The 15,733-nt window shown below is 35.9% G+C and overlaps 1 protein-coding gene across 3 annotated transcripts in view; it reads right to left on the bottom strand.

Annotated features, from left to right (window-relative positions):
- LOC136837567 (uncharacterized) overlaps positions 1-15,733 on the bottom strand; it is a 131,119-nt gene that overhangs the window by 21,839 nt on the left and 93,547 nt on the right. For all 3 annotated transcript variants that reach the window (XM_067102439.1, XM_067102438.1, XM_067102440.1), the window contains 2 exons: positions 14,551-14,688; positions 12,040-12,189 (listed from right to left, as the gene is read on the bottom strand). In XM_067102439.1, the coding sequence (XP_066958540.1) occupies positions 12,040-12,189; positions 14,551-14,688 (288 nt within the window). The remainder of the gene's footprint in view (positions 1-12,039; positions 12,190-14,550; positions 14,689-15,733) is intronic.

The following is a 15,733-nucleotide window of genomic DNA, read 5'->3' as shown; positions in this document are numbered from 1 at the left end:
AAAAGAAGTTGGAACCTGAGAGCAACTGCACCCAAGGAATTACCTGGGCAAGCTAACTGCTTGCATACCAGCGAAGTTTTCCCCAACTTCCCGACTCAGCAATGACCCAATAGACAACATTTCATTCGAATTATCCCTTCTGAGTGAATAAGATAGAAATCATCAACACACAATCACGTGTGGAACAGAAATAAATTTCTGACTCACGTCGGGATCGAACCCAGGTCTCTCAGGTGGAAAGCAAGGGCGTTACCCACTGGGCCACACAAGTCTAAAAGAAGTTGGAACCTGAGAGCAACTGCACCCAAGGAATTACCTGGGCAAGCTAACTGCTTGCATACCAGCGGATTTTCCCCAACTTCCCGACTCAGCAATGACCCAATAGACAACATTTCATTCGAATTATTCCTTCTGAGTGAATAAGATAGAAATCATCAACACACAATCACGTGTGGAACAGAAATAAATTTCTGACTCACGTCGGGATCGACAGGTCTCTCAGGTGGAAAGCAAGGGGCGTTACCCACTGGGCCACACAAGTCTAAAAGAAGTTGGAACCTGAGCAACTGCACCCAGGAATTACCTGGGCAAGCTAACTGCTTGCATACCAGCGAAGTTTTCCCCAACTTCCCGACTCAGCAATGACCCAATAGACAACATTTCATTCGAATTATCCCTTCTGAGTGAATAAGATAGAAATCATCAACACACAATCGTGTGGAACAGAAATAAATTTCTGACTCACGTCGGGATCGAACCCAGGTCTCTCAGGTGGAAAGCAAGGGCGTTACCCACTGGGCCACACAAGTCTAAAGAAGTTGGAACCTGAGAGCAACTGCACCCAAGGAATTACCTGGGCAAGCTAACTGCTTGCATACCAGCGAGTTTTCCCCAACTTCCCGACTCAGCAATGACCCAATAGACAACATTTCATTCCTTGGGTGCAGTTGCTCTCAGGTTCCAACTTCTTTTAGACTTGTGTGGCCCAGTGGGTAACGCCCTTGCTTTCCACCTGAGAGACCTGGGTTCGATCACGCGTGAGTCAGAAATTTAACGTGATTGTGTGTTGATGATTTCTATCTTATTCACTCAGAAGGGATAATTCGAATGAAATGTTGTCTATTGGGTCATTGCTGAGTCGGGAAGTTGGGGAAAAAAGCTGGTATGCAAGCAGTTAGCTTGCCCAGGTAATTCCAGGTGCAGTTGCTCTCAGGTTCCAACTTCTTTTAGACTTGTGTGGCCCAGTGGGTAACGCCCTTGCTTTCCACCTGAGAGACTTGGGTTCGATCCCGACGTGAGTCAGAAATTTATTTCTGTTCCACACGTGATTGTGTGTTGATGATTTCTATCTTATTCACTCAGAAGGGATAATTCGAATGAAATGTTGTCTATTGGTCATTGCTGAGTCGGAAGTTGGGAAAACTTCGCTGGTATGCAAGCAGTTAGCTTGCCCAGGTAATTCCTTGGGTGCAGTTGCTCTCAGGTTCCAACTTCTTTTAGACTTGTGTGGCCCAGTGGGTAACGCCCTTTGCTTTCCACCTGAGAGACTTGGGTTCGATCCCGACGTGAGTCAGAAATTTATTTCTGTTCCACACGTGATTGTGTGTTGATGATTTCTATCTTATTCACTCAGAAGGGATAATTCGAATGAAATGTTGTCTATTGGGTCATTGCTGAGTCGGGAAGTTGGGGAAAATTCGCTGGTATGCAAGCAGTTAGCTTGCCCAGGTAATTCCTTGGGTGCAGTTGCTCTCAGGTTCCAACTTCTTTTAGACTTGTATGGCCCAGTGGGTAACGCCCTTGCTTTCCACCTGAGAGACCTGGGTTCGATCCCCGACGTGAGTCAGAAATTTATTTCTGTTCCACACGTGATTGTGTGTTGATGATTTCTATCTTATTCACTCAGAAGGATAATTCGAATGAAATGTTGTCTATTGGGTCATTGCTGAGTCGGAAGTTGGGGAAAACTCGCTGGTATGCAAGCAGTTAGCTTGCCCAGGTAATTCCTTGGGTGCAGTTGCTCTCAGGTTCCAACTTCTTTTAGACTTGTGTGGCCCAGTGGGTAACGCCCCTTGCTTTCCACCTGAGAGACCTGGGTTCGATCCACGTGAGTCAGAAATTTATTTCTGTTCCACACGTGATTGTGTGTTGATGATTTCTATCTTATTCACTCCAGAAGGGATAATTCGAATGAAATGTTGTCTATTGGGTCATTGCTGAGTCGGGAAGTTGGGAAAACTTCGCTGGTATGCAAGCAGTTAGCTTGCCCAGGTAATTCCTTGGGTGCAGTTGCTCTCAGGTTCCAACTTCTTTAGACTTGTGTGGCCCAGTGGGTAACGCCTTGCTTTCCACCTGAGAGACCTGGGTTCGATCCCCGACGTGAGTCAGAAATTTATTTCTGTTCCACACGTGATTGTGTGTTGATGATTTCTATCTTATTCACTCAGAAGGGATAATTCAATGAAATGTTGTCTATTGGGTCATTGCTGAGTCGGGAAGTTGGGGAAAATTCGCTGGTATGCAAGCAGTTAGCTTGCCCAGGTAATTCCTTGGGTGCAGTTGCTCTCAGGTTCCAACTTTTAGACTTTGTGGCCCAGTGGTAACGCCCTTGCTTTCCACCTGAGAGACCTGGGTTCGATCCCGACGTGAGTCAGAAATATATATATATATATATATATATATATATATATATATATATATATATATATATATATATATATATATATATATATATATATATACATGATGTTGCCTTTTTAATATATATATCATCCCATGGTTTTGATATATTTACTATTCTATTTATCATTTGTGTGTAATAATAATTGTTGAAATATTGTATGTAATGTCAGATCTCAAAAGAGAATAATTTAGATAACTTAACAGCGTAATTTAGAGTTAATAATACCATTTTAATAGTAACGTAGTATATCAGCAACATGTGTGGTAGCGAAGGCTTGTTTTGCTTCGAGTGTTGTCGTGAAAGATAACGTGTTGACCAGCGAGAGATATACAACAGCTGCTCCGTTCTGGAAACCAACCCAGGTTATTCTTTCTTCTTCAAACATGCCAGTCATAATTACCCAGTTGCAGTCTGTTTTGATCGTGTTAAGATTTCTGTAAATGCTTTGTCCCATACGAGAAGAAGACGAATGATTTCGCAATGTTACATGTATTGTTCTGATTGCATCCCGTACGATTTTCTGGTAAAGACATGTACCTTTTGAGAAATATGAACAAGTGTTGCACTGAAGTACATGGCAATTGCATCATGATTAAGATTACATTGCTTTGATCATGTATTGTTCTAATCGCGCCCCATATGATTTTTTGTTTGAGTCGCATACGCCTTTTTGAGGGTAAAAGCATGTTTCAATCGATTACGTCATGTTTTGTAAGATTGCAGTTCAAAATGTATCTCATTCCCAAAATGCCTTAATAATGATGTCATCTGATTGTTTCATTTCTAACTGGAATCCAAAAGTTTGTTCATTCTGCTTTCAGAGACCGTTCGTGTTGGTCTCTCTCTCTCTCTCTCTCTCTCTCTCTCTCTCTCTCTCTCTCTCTCTCTCTCTCTCTCTCTGAATGTAGGAAAAGTGTGTAATGGCACCTAACAAAAAAGTGTGTTATGTGAATCTCAAGCAGCTGCATTTCAGGTGATTTTATGAAAGTTTTCACAAGCTTGTGTAAGATAAAGTGAATTTTACTTATTTTTACCACGGTATAATAAGGTATATTAACCCTTAAACGCCGACTGGACATATCATATACGTCGACTAAAATTGTCTGTCGGGTGCCGAGTGGACATACCGTACGTCGACTACAAAAAATTTCAACCTTCGGTCAACTTTGACTCGACCGAAATGGTCGAAAAACGCAATTGTAAGCTAAAACTCTTACATTCTAGTAATATTCAATCATTTACCTTCATTTTGCAACAAATTGGAAGTCTCTAGCACAATATTTCGATTTATGGTGAAATTTTGAAAAAAACTTTTTCCTTACGCCCGCGCGGTAACTCTGCCGAAAATTTCAGAAATTCTTTCGTCATTTTGTCGTTTTTGCACTGTTTTATATTAGCCGTTACATAAAGTTTTATATATGAAAATGTGTGCAATTTCATGTAAAATACAGCAACATACAACCCATGGTTGTAGCTTTTATCAGTTTGGAAATATTTTCATATAAACCACGATAACTGCCAAAATTTCAACCATCAGTCAACTTTGACTCGACCGAAATGGTAAAAACGCAATTGTAAGCTAAAACTCTTACATTCTAGTAATATTCAATCATTTACCTTCATTTTGCAACAAATTGGAAGTCTCTAGCACAATATTTCGATTTATGGTGAATTTTTGAAAAAACTTTTTCCTTACGTCGCGCCAGAAATTCTTTCATCACGTTGTCGTAATGTTTGCACCGTTTATATTAGTCGTTACATAAAGTTTTATATATGGAAATGTGCGCAATTTCATGTACAATACAACAGAAAATAACTCATGGTTGTAGCTTTTATCAGTTTTGAAATATTTTCATATAAATCTCGATAACTGCCAAAATTTCAACCTTCGGTCAACTTTAACTCGACGAAATGGTAAAAAAGCAATTATAAGCTAAAACTCTTACATTCTAGTAATATTCAATCATGTACCTTCCTTTTTGTAACAAACTGGAAGTCTCTAGCACAATATTTCGATTTATGGTGAATTTCTGAAAAAAAAAAACTTTTTCCTTACGCTCGGGTAACTCGGCCGAACATCTCAGAAATTCTTTCGTCACGTTGTCGTAATGTTTGCATCATTTTACATTAGTCGTTACATAAACTTTTATATACGAAAATGTGCGCAATTTCATGTAGAATACAACAGAAAATAGCTCATGGTTGTAGCTTTTATCAGTTTTGAAATATTTTCACATAAATCACGATAACTGCCAAAATTTCAACCTTGGTCAACTTTAACTCAACCGAAATGGTCGAAAAAACGCAATTGTAAGCTAAAACTCTTACATTCTAGTAATATTCAATCATTTACCTTCATTTTGCAATAAATTGGAAGTCTCTAGCACAATATTTCGATTTATGGAGAATTTTTGAAAAAAACATTTTCCTTACGTCCGCGCGGTAACTCGCCCGAACATCTCAGAAATTCTTTAGTCACGTTGTCGTAATGTTTGCACCATTTTATATTAGTCGTTACATAAAGTTTTATATATGAAAATGTGCGCAATTTCATGTACAATACAACAGCAAATAACTCATGGTTGTAGCTTTTATCAGTTTTGAAATATTTTCATATAAATCACGATACATAGAAAAAATTCTACTTTCGGTCAACTTTAACTCGACCGAAATGGTCAAAAACTGCAATTGTAAGCTAAAACACTTACAGTCTAGTAATATTCAATCAATTAGCTTCATTTTTCAACAAACGGGAAGTCTCTAGCACAATATTTCGATTTATGGTGAATTTAAAAAAAAACATTTTTTACGTCCAGCGTTATTTAATTCATGCATCATTTTTGATAATATTTTCTCTGTGTTGCTTTGATCGTTTTACAATTTGTTATATACCAAAAATCATCGCAATTTAGTGTACAATACAAAGAAAAAACAAGTAACCCGTTAGCTTTAACCGTTTTGCTCACAGCGCAATTTTATAAAATTATATATGAAAAATTTTTTTGCGCTGTCATATATTTCAATATTTATATATGATAATGATATTTTTTCATTTCTGATGGTTGCATACTAAACTTCAGGCAATGACAAAAAAGGAGCCAAAATGAACTCTTAATCTTAAAAACTAAGCGTGCTGTGATTTTTGAAAAAACTTTTTCCGCTTGCAGCGCTTAACTCCCGAACAATCGGCATACGGGAGACGTTTTTGTAAATAGAGGCTCGGCGTTTAAGGGTTAAGAGATTTTTGCCTTAGAGAAATTGTTTTGGTAAATCTTTTGTGTATTTTTGTGTTCTTGTGTTTGCAATCTCCTGATTTTTCACATTTTATATATTGGTGATTTACATATATTTACTTAACATTTTAAATATTTCTTGATAATTTAACATTGTAAACTTGATTTAATTTTCATTTACTTAGATTTTCTTTTCAAATCTTGAGTAATTCTTGATAGTTTAAATTTTTCTTGATTAACTTAATTTCTTGATAAATTAAAGTTTTGTGATTTAGTTTTGTTTAATAATTTAATTCAAGAATTAATTAAATTTTGTATTGTTTACAAGTAATAGTAATTTTTTCAGACTGTGAATTCTAATTATAAATTTTGAATTTAAAAATAAATTTGTGCATTTGAAATTTTTAGAGACAGTGTTTCATTTATTGACCACCAGTGAATAGGATTAATTGTGTGCATAAGGCAAAGTGATAAACATGTTCTGTTCCTTTAGTTTTGCTGAAGTGAATTAAGACCAGGGAAACAGTTAAAGTTGTTCAATGGAGTGATGCCCTTTTGCTCTAGTATATTTCTTGTTTAATTGTTGACACCTCACACTTGTTTTGATAAACTTAGTTTGATTTTTTCACATTATTAATAAGCTTTTTACGGGATCACTGTTACCTTTAGAGTACTCAATCATAATATTTATTGTTATGAGAGTTCAGGTAACTGGATGAAGTGAAGTAAATTATATATATACATATGTATATGTATATGTATGTATATATGTATATATATATATATATATATATATATATATATATATATATATATATATATAATGATGTCTTATGATATGTGTGTATTCTATAAAAGTAATATGTTTTCTGTATTTTTGATGTTATTGTCTATATTTCTCATGTGTTGTGAAACATAACGAGGTGGTTTTGTAGTATGTTTTTGTGCAATGCTTATATATTTTTTCTTTTGTGTTAGTCATATATGGTCTGTAATAACTGAAACTGTTTATGGGAGATGCTAACTGTCAGATTTTACAAGGGCTGGCTGGCTGTGTGTTTATTCAGGTGGACAGGATGTGGGTATGCGAGAGAGATCCTAGAAGCCATTTATGTTATCAGTTAAAAGGGAGATGGGTTGACAGGTTTGATATTCAAGGCCAGTTCAGAGGCCTGTGTGTTTACACAAGTGTTAAAACAGGAAGTTGTTAATCATTCAGATAAGAGGCAGGCCTATGTAATTCTCTGAGCCAGGGAATAATTTCCCTGTCTTTTTTCCCTCTTCAGGGTAAAAATGTTTTTTCCTTTCTTTCCCCAGGGAAGAAACTCAGTTTATTCCTGTTCCTTCCAGGGTGATCTCAACCCCTCGTCATATAGAAGAGTATAAAATTTTGGTCACTCTCCCAAACATATAGGTTTTGTGAACTGTTAATAATATTTAATGGTCCCTTGGTAGAATCTGATATAAGAGAGAATATATTGTAACAGGCCTGAGGTACAAGTGTTTTTACTGAGGAAAAAGGAGTTGTGTAATGGTGTGCAGAGACTTGTATAAGGTAAAGTGGTATTTACTTATTTTTTTACCATGGTAAAAAGGTGAATGTGATCTTTTAAAAAAAGTGGATGTAATCTTTTTAAAAAGGTACATATAATCTTTAAACAGATTTTGCCTTAGTGATATTATTGTTGATAAACTTTTGTGCATTTTTACATGTTCTCTGTTGTTCCTCATTGGACAGGTTGGTATCGTTCTTGGCTAGCACTCTGGGCCTGCGTTCGATTCTCCTACCGGCCAATGAAGATTTAGAGAAATTGATTTCTGGTAATAGAAATTCATTTCTCGTCATAATGTGGTTCGGATTCCACAATAAACTGTAGGTCCAGCTGTTAGGTAACCAATTGGTTCTTAGCCACGAAAAATAAATCTAATCCTTCGGGCCAGCCCTTGGAGAGCTGTTAATCAGCTCAGTGGTCTGGTTAGACTAAGGTATACTTAACTTTACATGTTCTTGTCTTTACATTTCTTTTATGTGTTCTTGTGTTTATAATTTGACAGTGTTACCCATGATTTTGTGTTGGTGATTTAACACTGATTTAGTTAGCACTTTATATGTGTTGATACTTTAACACTAAATACTTGTGTTGATTTCATTTCTTAAGATTTCTTTTTCATATCTGGAGTAAATCCTAACAGTTTGAATTTTGCTTAGTAAACGTAAACTATTGATAAATATAAAGTTTTGTGAATTAATCTTGTTTAAGAATGATTAAATCTTACGTTGTTTTCAAGTAATAGTAAATTTTTTGAGATTGTGGACTCTACTTATATCTTTTGAACTTAGAAATGAATTTTTGTATTTAAAGTTTTAAAAGCACAGTGTTTCATTTGGACCACCAGTGAATATGGTTATTTATGTATGCACAAGGTAAGTGATAAACATGTTCTGTTCTATCTCATGTTTTTTGAAGTGAATTAGGACCAGGGAAACAATCATAGTTGTTTGATGGAGTGATGCCCTTTCCCCTCTATTGCTTAATAGTCATTACCTCACTCATAACTTAATAAACTTAGATTGATTTTTTCAAGTCATAAAGCAAGTTTTAAGGGATCACGGTTACCTTTAGAATGTTCAGTCGTAATATTATTGTTATGAGGTTTGAGGTATCTGGCTGAAGGGAGGTAAATTTTTGGATTGAAGTTGTGTAATAACCAGGTACTTGATCACTTTGTGACAATATATATATATATATATATATATATATATATATATATATATATATATATATATATATATATATATATATATATATATATATATATATATATATATATATATATATATATATATATATATATATATATACATACATACATACACACTTACATTCTTACCTGGCCCACTAACTGTATTCCTTGTTCAAGGGTCCAATCTGGGGTTTAGCTCTTGAACAGGGCGCTTACTAATACACCTTGAGTTTCTGACTGCAATTGCTAGGTCAGGCAGGAAACTTAATGGCAAAACAGTTGGGCTGAGAGCCGTACTTCGACAAGGAGCTTTGCAGATAAACCACTTTGATTTACTTTAAATGGAATACATTTACAATTAAACATGTCAATCAGAAGACTGGGGAATGATAGGCAGATCCAACAGGGGCTGCCACGTGGTTATTTATGATATCACTGTTAAAAAATTGAATAGTCTCTCTTGAAAGGGATACTGAAGAATTGATTGCAGTGGCAATTTCACTGCAAGAAGAACAAGACAAGTCAATGTTTCCACAGCCAACATACCGTCTGCAATTTGATAATGCTAGTGGTTACACATGGATAACTATAACGATCTCAGGCGACTTGAGGGTTGCACAGAGGGTGCCAAGATAACTCAGTTCTGGTATGATATACTTGCATTAAAATTCACACTGAGCTAAATGAGTCAGGTCTTTGCGATAACTCGCACTTCAGAAAAGAAAACCTAGATTCAAGACTGTTCTTATACTCAGGTCCTAAGTCTATCTTTCTCTTCTAATTCGGCAGTTATTCTCTCTATCTCTCCCAAAGACCAATTCTGCAATGATCACGAAGATTGTCATAATCGTAAATCACAATTCGATGATCCATGCAAGTTGGTGTGTATGTACGTCAATTACTCAATATGCACATAAATTACTCAATCTGGTCTAGTAGCTTATGTTACAAAATCTAACAGATTTCGATAAACAAGAACCCATATTGCCAAATACAGACCAAAAACCATAAGATCCAATCGTTAACTCTGAAAACAAACAAAAATTTTAGAGCACTTTTTTACACTACTGGCTGTGTTGACCAACAAGAGCCGAATGAACAACATTAACAAACACTGTCTGACCACCCCACTCTACAAAGGGTGGGGGAGTAACTACAGTATTGGGAGTGTTCGCTAGCATTGTTTCAATTTTAACACTTGTCGAACCCCCACCAAGTACTTGCAGATAAAGCTAATGATAAAGACTAAGTTTTACTTCAAAAAAATCTACTGCATAAAAAATCTTTGCAAAAAAAAAAAAAAAAAAAAAAAAAAAAGCAAACCCTTTTTTTTTCTCTTGTACGAAGCACTACCAAATAGAATTAAAGGTATAATTTTTTTTCCCTATTTTGCATATACATAAATAGCAACAGACTTAAACAACTTTTCTCTCTCTTTTATTTGGGCAGCACCAAAACTGTATATGTTGGCCTTACTTTTAAAAACTTGCAAGGAGGTTTGAAAGTCCTCCTCCCCCTCTTCCAACACCACGGTATTGCTGAAGGCCTGTACTTCCTTTACCTCCCTGATGCCTAGAGGGTCATGATCCTCAAGAGTCAGCAAAGAGACATCAGATTCCTGACTGGATGAACCTGGCACATCAACAAAGGGAATTCCTATCAGCTGAAATTCCTCTATTTCCTCCTCAGAAGTATCCAAATCTTTGCCACGAGTCTTCTCATTAGAAAGCCCAAGTTGAACCTTGAATCAAAACAACCAACCTTTGTACGCCTTAAAATTCACAACTCCTTGCAGGCCTGCAAACTTATTAGCTGGAGCCTTCAACTCAGCATGCCAATGTGCTCACCAGCTGCCCTTTACTAACAAAACCAGATCAAGGTTGATTGTTCAATGTCCTCATATCAGCCTTTTGCCATGACCTTGCAGACCTGACTCCTGGAGTCTTCTTCTCAAACTCCATTGATTACTACTTCAGTTTGTCCTGAGAAGTCTTGATATAATGCAAGGTTAACTGTGCAGTGCTGTAGTCGTCCATTATACATGCCGTAGACCATCCTGCCTTGATTCCCCTGATGATTTTTAGTTTCTCCTGCAGGGTTAGAACCTTCCTTACCCTCTTATGGCAAGGTGGAGCCATAGACAGCACACAGCAACAGCATTTGCCTGGACTGTGAGGGTTAAATGGTGGTGGAACTCATGTTTTCAAACAAAGGTAAAGCTCCTTAACAAAAGTGAGCAGAACCTGCACTATAACTACTTGAAGATGAATATGTCAAATTAGAGCAGAGTACCTTTAGTCTGAATCATGGAACACTTAGCCTGTCATGTAAAAAAAAAAAAAGTGGTGTACCCATAGAATTAAAGGAACTCTCTCTAGCTTATGTAACAAAGGGGTGTATTTACAGAATTACCAGAATGCTATCTCTTCCTCAAGCATTAAACAACTAGCAATGCAGATCCTCCTGTTCTGAAGGACTTGATCAACAGGAATCCCAAGTAATGACCTTTAAGCACCTCTAGACAGTACTCGGCAGTTTACAAGAAGCTATCTTGTGTCAGATGTTCCTTTCACAAGGACTTTCACTAACATCAAACAACAAGAATCCATCCAACTCATGTTCCCCTTGCCTGACAGTATGCCTGAAGGTAGATGTATCCTTGGGATAGTCTGGAAGTCTACACTTTTTCTACTTTAACTTTCCCAAGTTGCATGCTGTACAAGATGATGCTCTATAAACCTTACAATAATACTTACCTTAAAGCGGCCCCAACAATAACAGAATTCCATTTTACATACTCACACCTAAAAGGAAATTCTGATTTTGTTTGAACTTTTCTGCAACAGCTTGTACTTCATGCACATACTATACTTTAACAATTATGTTTCCAAGATAATGAGAATTATGTATCTCCCCTTCAAATGGAGTGTTATTTTGATAAATACTTGGCTAGTCAGCATTTAATACAATAGTAACAGGCCTTAATAAAGAACAAGCTTGTATCTATGAAATATGACATTATTAACTGAATTGTTTTAAAACATACCTCCTTCTCATCTGTATAAAAAGAAATTGCTCTACACCCAACTGTTAGATGTGTGTTTTATATATCACACCTAAAGAAAGTTCTGATTTTGTTTGCCCTTGTTTGCAATAGTTTGTATTTCATAAAAATATATTTTTTAACAAATACTTTTCCAAGATACAAAGTACTACCTCCCTAGTCTTTATATGGACAGCCTTTCTGATAAATAACTGGTTAGTCAGCATTTAATACTAAGTAACAGGCTGTAATAAAGAAAAGCTTGTACTGTATTTATTAAACATGCAATATTTTTATTTCATATTTTTATTTACTGAACTGGCTTTGAAACATACCTCCTTCTCATCTGTATTAAGAGGGATTGTTCTATGTCCAACTGTTAGCATGTGTGTTATGTAGCGATGCATCCACATCACTAGACGAGGGCAATGCTGGGATATCCAATTGTGTAAAAAATTAGTATTTACACTTTCTTTCCCATGCATCTGCAAAATAATAAAAAATCAATTGCTGCACAGAAAATAGGTACTAATTTCATTATAGAATACAGTAATTAACCATACACATTATATAAAAAAAATGAAAACTGTAACGGTTACTCTGAGCCCATGATTTAAGAGAAAAAAAAATTTGCAAACATTAAACTAATCCACAACTGTGGGTCCAAATCTTTTTTTATTCTGGCCCAATTTTCTAACATTCAGAAGACCACAGTCTGCTGCAACACTTTCATAATTGGAAGAAATTAAAGAATTTAGAAATTTTTAAGCAATCAAATTATAATGAGTCCAATTGAATATTCCTTCAAGAATAAACATTTTAAACTCGCCCTTCATCTCATACTTCAGTTCAAAATGTAATGACTCAATATGAAAGTTAGAAATTTGTGGCTATGTATTTGCCAAAGATGACCTCATGATATTCTCAATACCTAGCTGGCTCCTTAACTACTTTTAGATGATTCATATACAGTATGCAATATTCAGAATTTAGGTGCTGTAACTAGTCCCCATTCTGAAAACATTTCATGAGAAGAGTTGCAACCTATACACTAGGAATCACACATCTAGAATTTTGGGTACCTTAATAAATCTACCACCTGATCTACAACTGATTTACTCTAAACATCACCAGGTCATCAATAGATGACTCATCAAAAGTCAAAGCAAAGAAAAGAAAAATCAAGGAGTAATAATCATATAAATACTGTACAAAATGTTTACTGAAGGAAAAATGGGGACTGGCTGAGGTACACTTGTATGGCAGAAGAGATCATGTAAGTGTACACCAAGGATGGATATAGTAGTCAATAACAAACAAAGAAAAATAACTGTGATCATGAATATATATGTGTGAATCTTAGTATGGATCTACTTTAGGAAGTAAATGAAGTTGTGCTAGATGGAAGCAAATACAGAAAGAAAGGTTAACACGTAAAAGGATCTCAGATTATAAGATATAAATGGAGATGTTACCTAAAGAGTATAAGGTCCTATTTCAATTGCATAAATATTCTGACAAGCTCTTGACCCTGGAGGATATAAGAGAACTGAATGTGAAAAAGTGTAAGAGGTGAAGTTTTAACCTGAGAATGCTTGTGGGAGTGATTGCTGAGGACACAATGAATTAAGAGGCTGCAAAATGAAAAGGTGCCAAAGGTTATAATAATTTAAAGTGAGATGTCATGAGGTGACAATGGGATTGAGTGACAGCCCAGGGTGTGTAATTTGTGTGTATGTGGGAAAGGTAAGGAAGGGATATGAGGAAAAATACTTTCATTGTTCAACATGAAAGATGATGAATTGTTCAACATGAAAGATGATGAAGATGAGTGCCAAATTTATAAGCAAACACCATTGTTAAATATGCATAGGAAGGTGTATGCTGTAAGAGTTTGACTGAGAAAGTATGGCAGGAAACAAAAGGACTGAGTTGAACCAATTAGTGAAAAGTTTACAAGGGAAAGAGCTGTATGTGGCATACATGGACTTGGTGAAAGTCTTAGGATAAAAAAGACAGATGTAAAGAATGTTGAGGATGTATGACCAAAGTGGAGCTTTTACTAAAACAAATAAATGCAATGTGAGAGTAACTGGTTTGGTGTAAAAGTGGGTCAAAGTCAAGAAGGTATATTTCCATAGTTCTTTATTATTTCTATGGATGGAATAATGAGGAAAATTATACAGCGGACAGGGGATGTAGGTAAAAGGTTATGGGCTATTAAACAAGGCCATGAATGAAGCATGGAGTGGCTGATGTTTGCAGATGATAGTGTTAGTTGAATTATATCAGTGAAAAGCTGCAGAATGATTGAACAAAAAAGTTCAGTAGTGTTTTGAAAAGGAAGAAAGTAAGGTAAGGAGGATAAAGGAGAAACCCCAGAGATAGAGATATGAATATCATTATGGATAGTGGGCAAACAGAAGTTATTGATCTGTGATATTTAGGAGTATATAAATCAAAGACTTGAGACAAGAGGGGAATCACCAAATAATGAAGAAATGAATATAGCAGGATCTGCACAAAAGGTTTGCATAAGATGAGTGTCGATAGTACCAAAATTGGAATGACTGAAGGCACTGTTGAGCCAACGTGCAGTAGATGTTCAATGCTGATGAGAGAAAAAGGTTTGAAATTCATGAGATCAACTGCCTCATGTAATATGAAAAGTAAGGCATGCTAAAAGGCCAAGAGATGCACAGCTATGAAGATCCAGTAAAAAGGTTAACAGTTAGTGCATGTAAACACAGTGAAGTGTTTTAGCTGCTGATAACAATTTGCATAAAGCACAGTAAGCTTAGAGCAGTTAAATGCCAAGGAATTTTTTCTTGACTTGAATACCTTACCGTGGCTTTCACAACTGCCATAATGATGTCATCAGGCAAGCAATGGCTGCGATGTGCAAATTTAGCGGTCTGGTAAGCAGCTTGAACAAGATCAAAAACATCATTCTTATCAATTTTCTCTTTGTCATTTGCATATACCTGTGAAAAGAACATGTGCGGTGATTACAAAAAGAACTCATATTAAAACTATGACAAGTTCATACTATACAAGATACTGTTTAATAATGAAAAGTTCATACTACACAAGATGCTGTTTTTTTTTATCACTGTACTGCACTAAGGGTGACACAAAAAGAACAGAAACAAGAAATAAGGAATATTACATTTAACAAAAGTGTACTAAAGTATTACAAACATTACCATATAAAAGCTGACAAGTAAATCATGATCATGGGTAGACCTGGTCTGACAACCAAATACCTGGTTAGAAACTAGAATTTTATATGAGTATTCAACCTTGAACAGAAAATATTTGCCTTAAAAATATCCCACACTTTGCAAATAACTTAGTGAATTTTTTTTTTCTACTTTGGTCTAAAGAACATATTTATTTATTTAATCTTTAACTATAACTTGCTGCTCCCTGTATGCTTATTTCTCTTTGGAGCCCTCTTAGGTTCATAGTCTGTTGACTCAGTTCATTAAGGTTTTCAGCTGAAGATTTATAGAAAGAAAGAAAGAGTGACTGAATGCACATTTATTTCAGGTTAGAAGAAACCCTTTAGCCTTGGCAGGCAACTCTTCTACAAGAAGGACGCTCCAAAATCAAACCAGCAGGTGGAGGGGAACCATTAGCCTAGATATGCAACCCTTTTAAGAGAGGGTTATTCTGAATACAAACCTAGCTCTCCAAACTTGGACAGTGCCATAGCCATTGTACAGTGGTCGTCAACCAGGCATTTTTCCTCTTTTTTGTTCATTTTCCTGTTTTTTTTGAAGTGTGTAGGACAGGCTGATGAGAAGGCAGAAGTTGCTTGGCGGATTATCAGGTAAGCACCTCCTTTATCTGATCTCCTCAGCTTTTTGTAATTTCTAAATCCATTCTGACTATACTCCACCAGTTGTTGTGGCAAACCTTTGCCTTACGAGATGTTCCAGCTCCACCTTGTAAACCAGTTGCTTCTGGCACTTTTTTTAATGACATATGGTCACCTTTATTCATTCTCATAATTAAATTATTGTA

Source organism: Macrobrachium rosenbergii, chromosome 59, assembly GCF_040412425.1.
Source record: "Macrobrachium rosenbergii isolate ZJJX-2024 chromosome 59, ASM4041242v1, whole genome shotgun sequence".
Taxonomy (NCBI): domain Eukaryota; kingdom Metazoa; phylum Arthropoda; class Malacostraca; order Decapoda; family Palaemonidae; genus Macrobrachium; species Macrobrachium rosenbergii.
The sequence above is the reverse complement of the archived record's forward strand: the minus strand, read 5'-3'. Positions and strand labels throughout refer to the sequence as shown.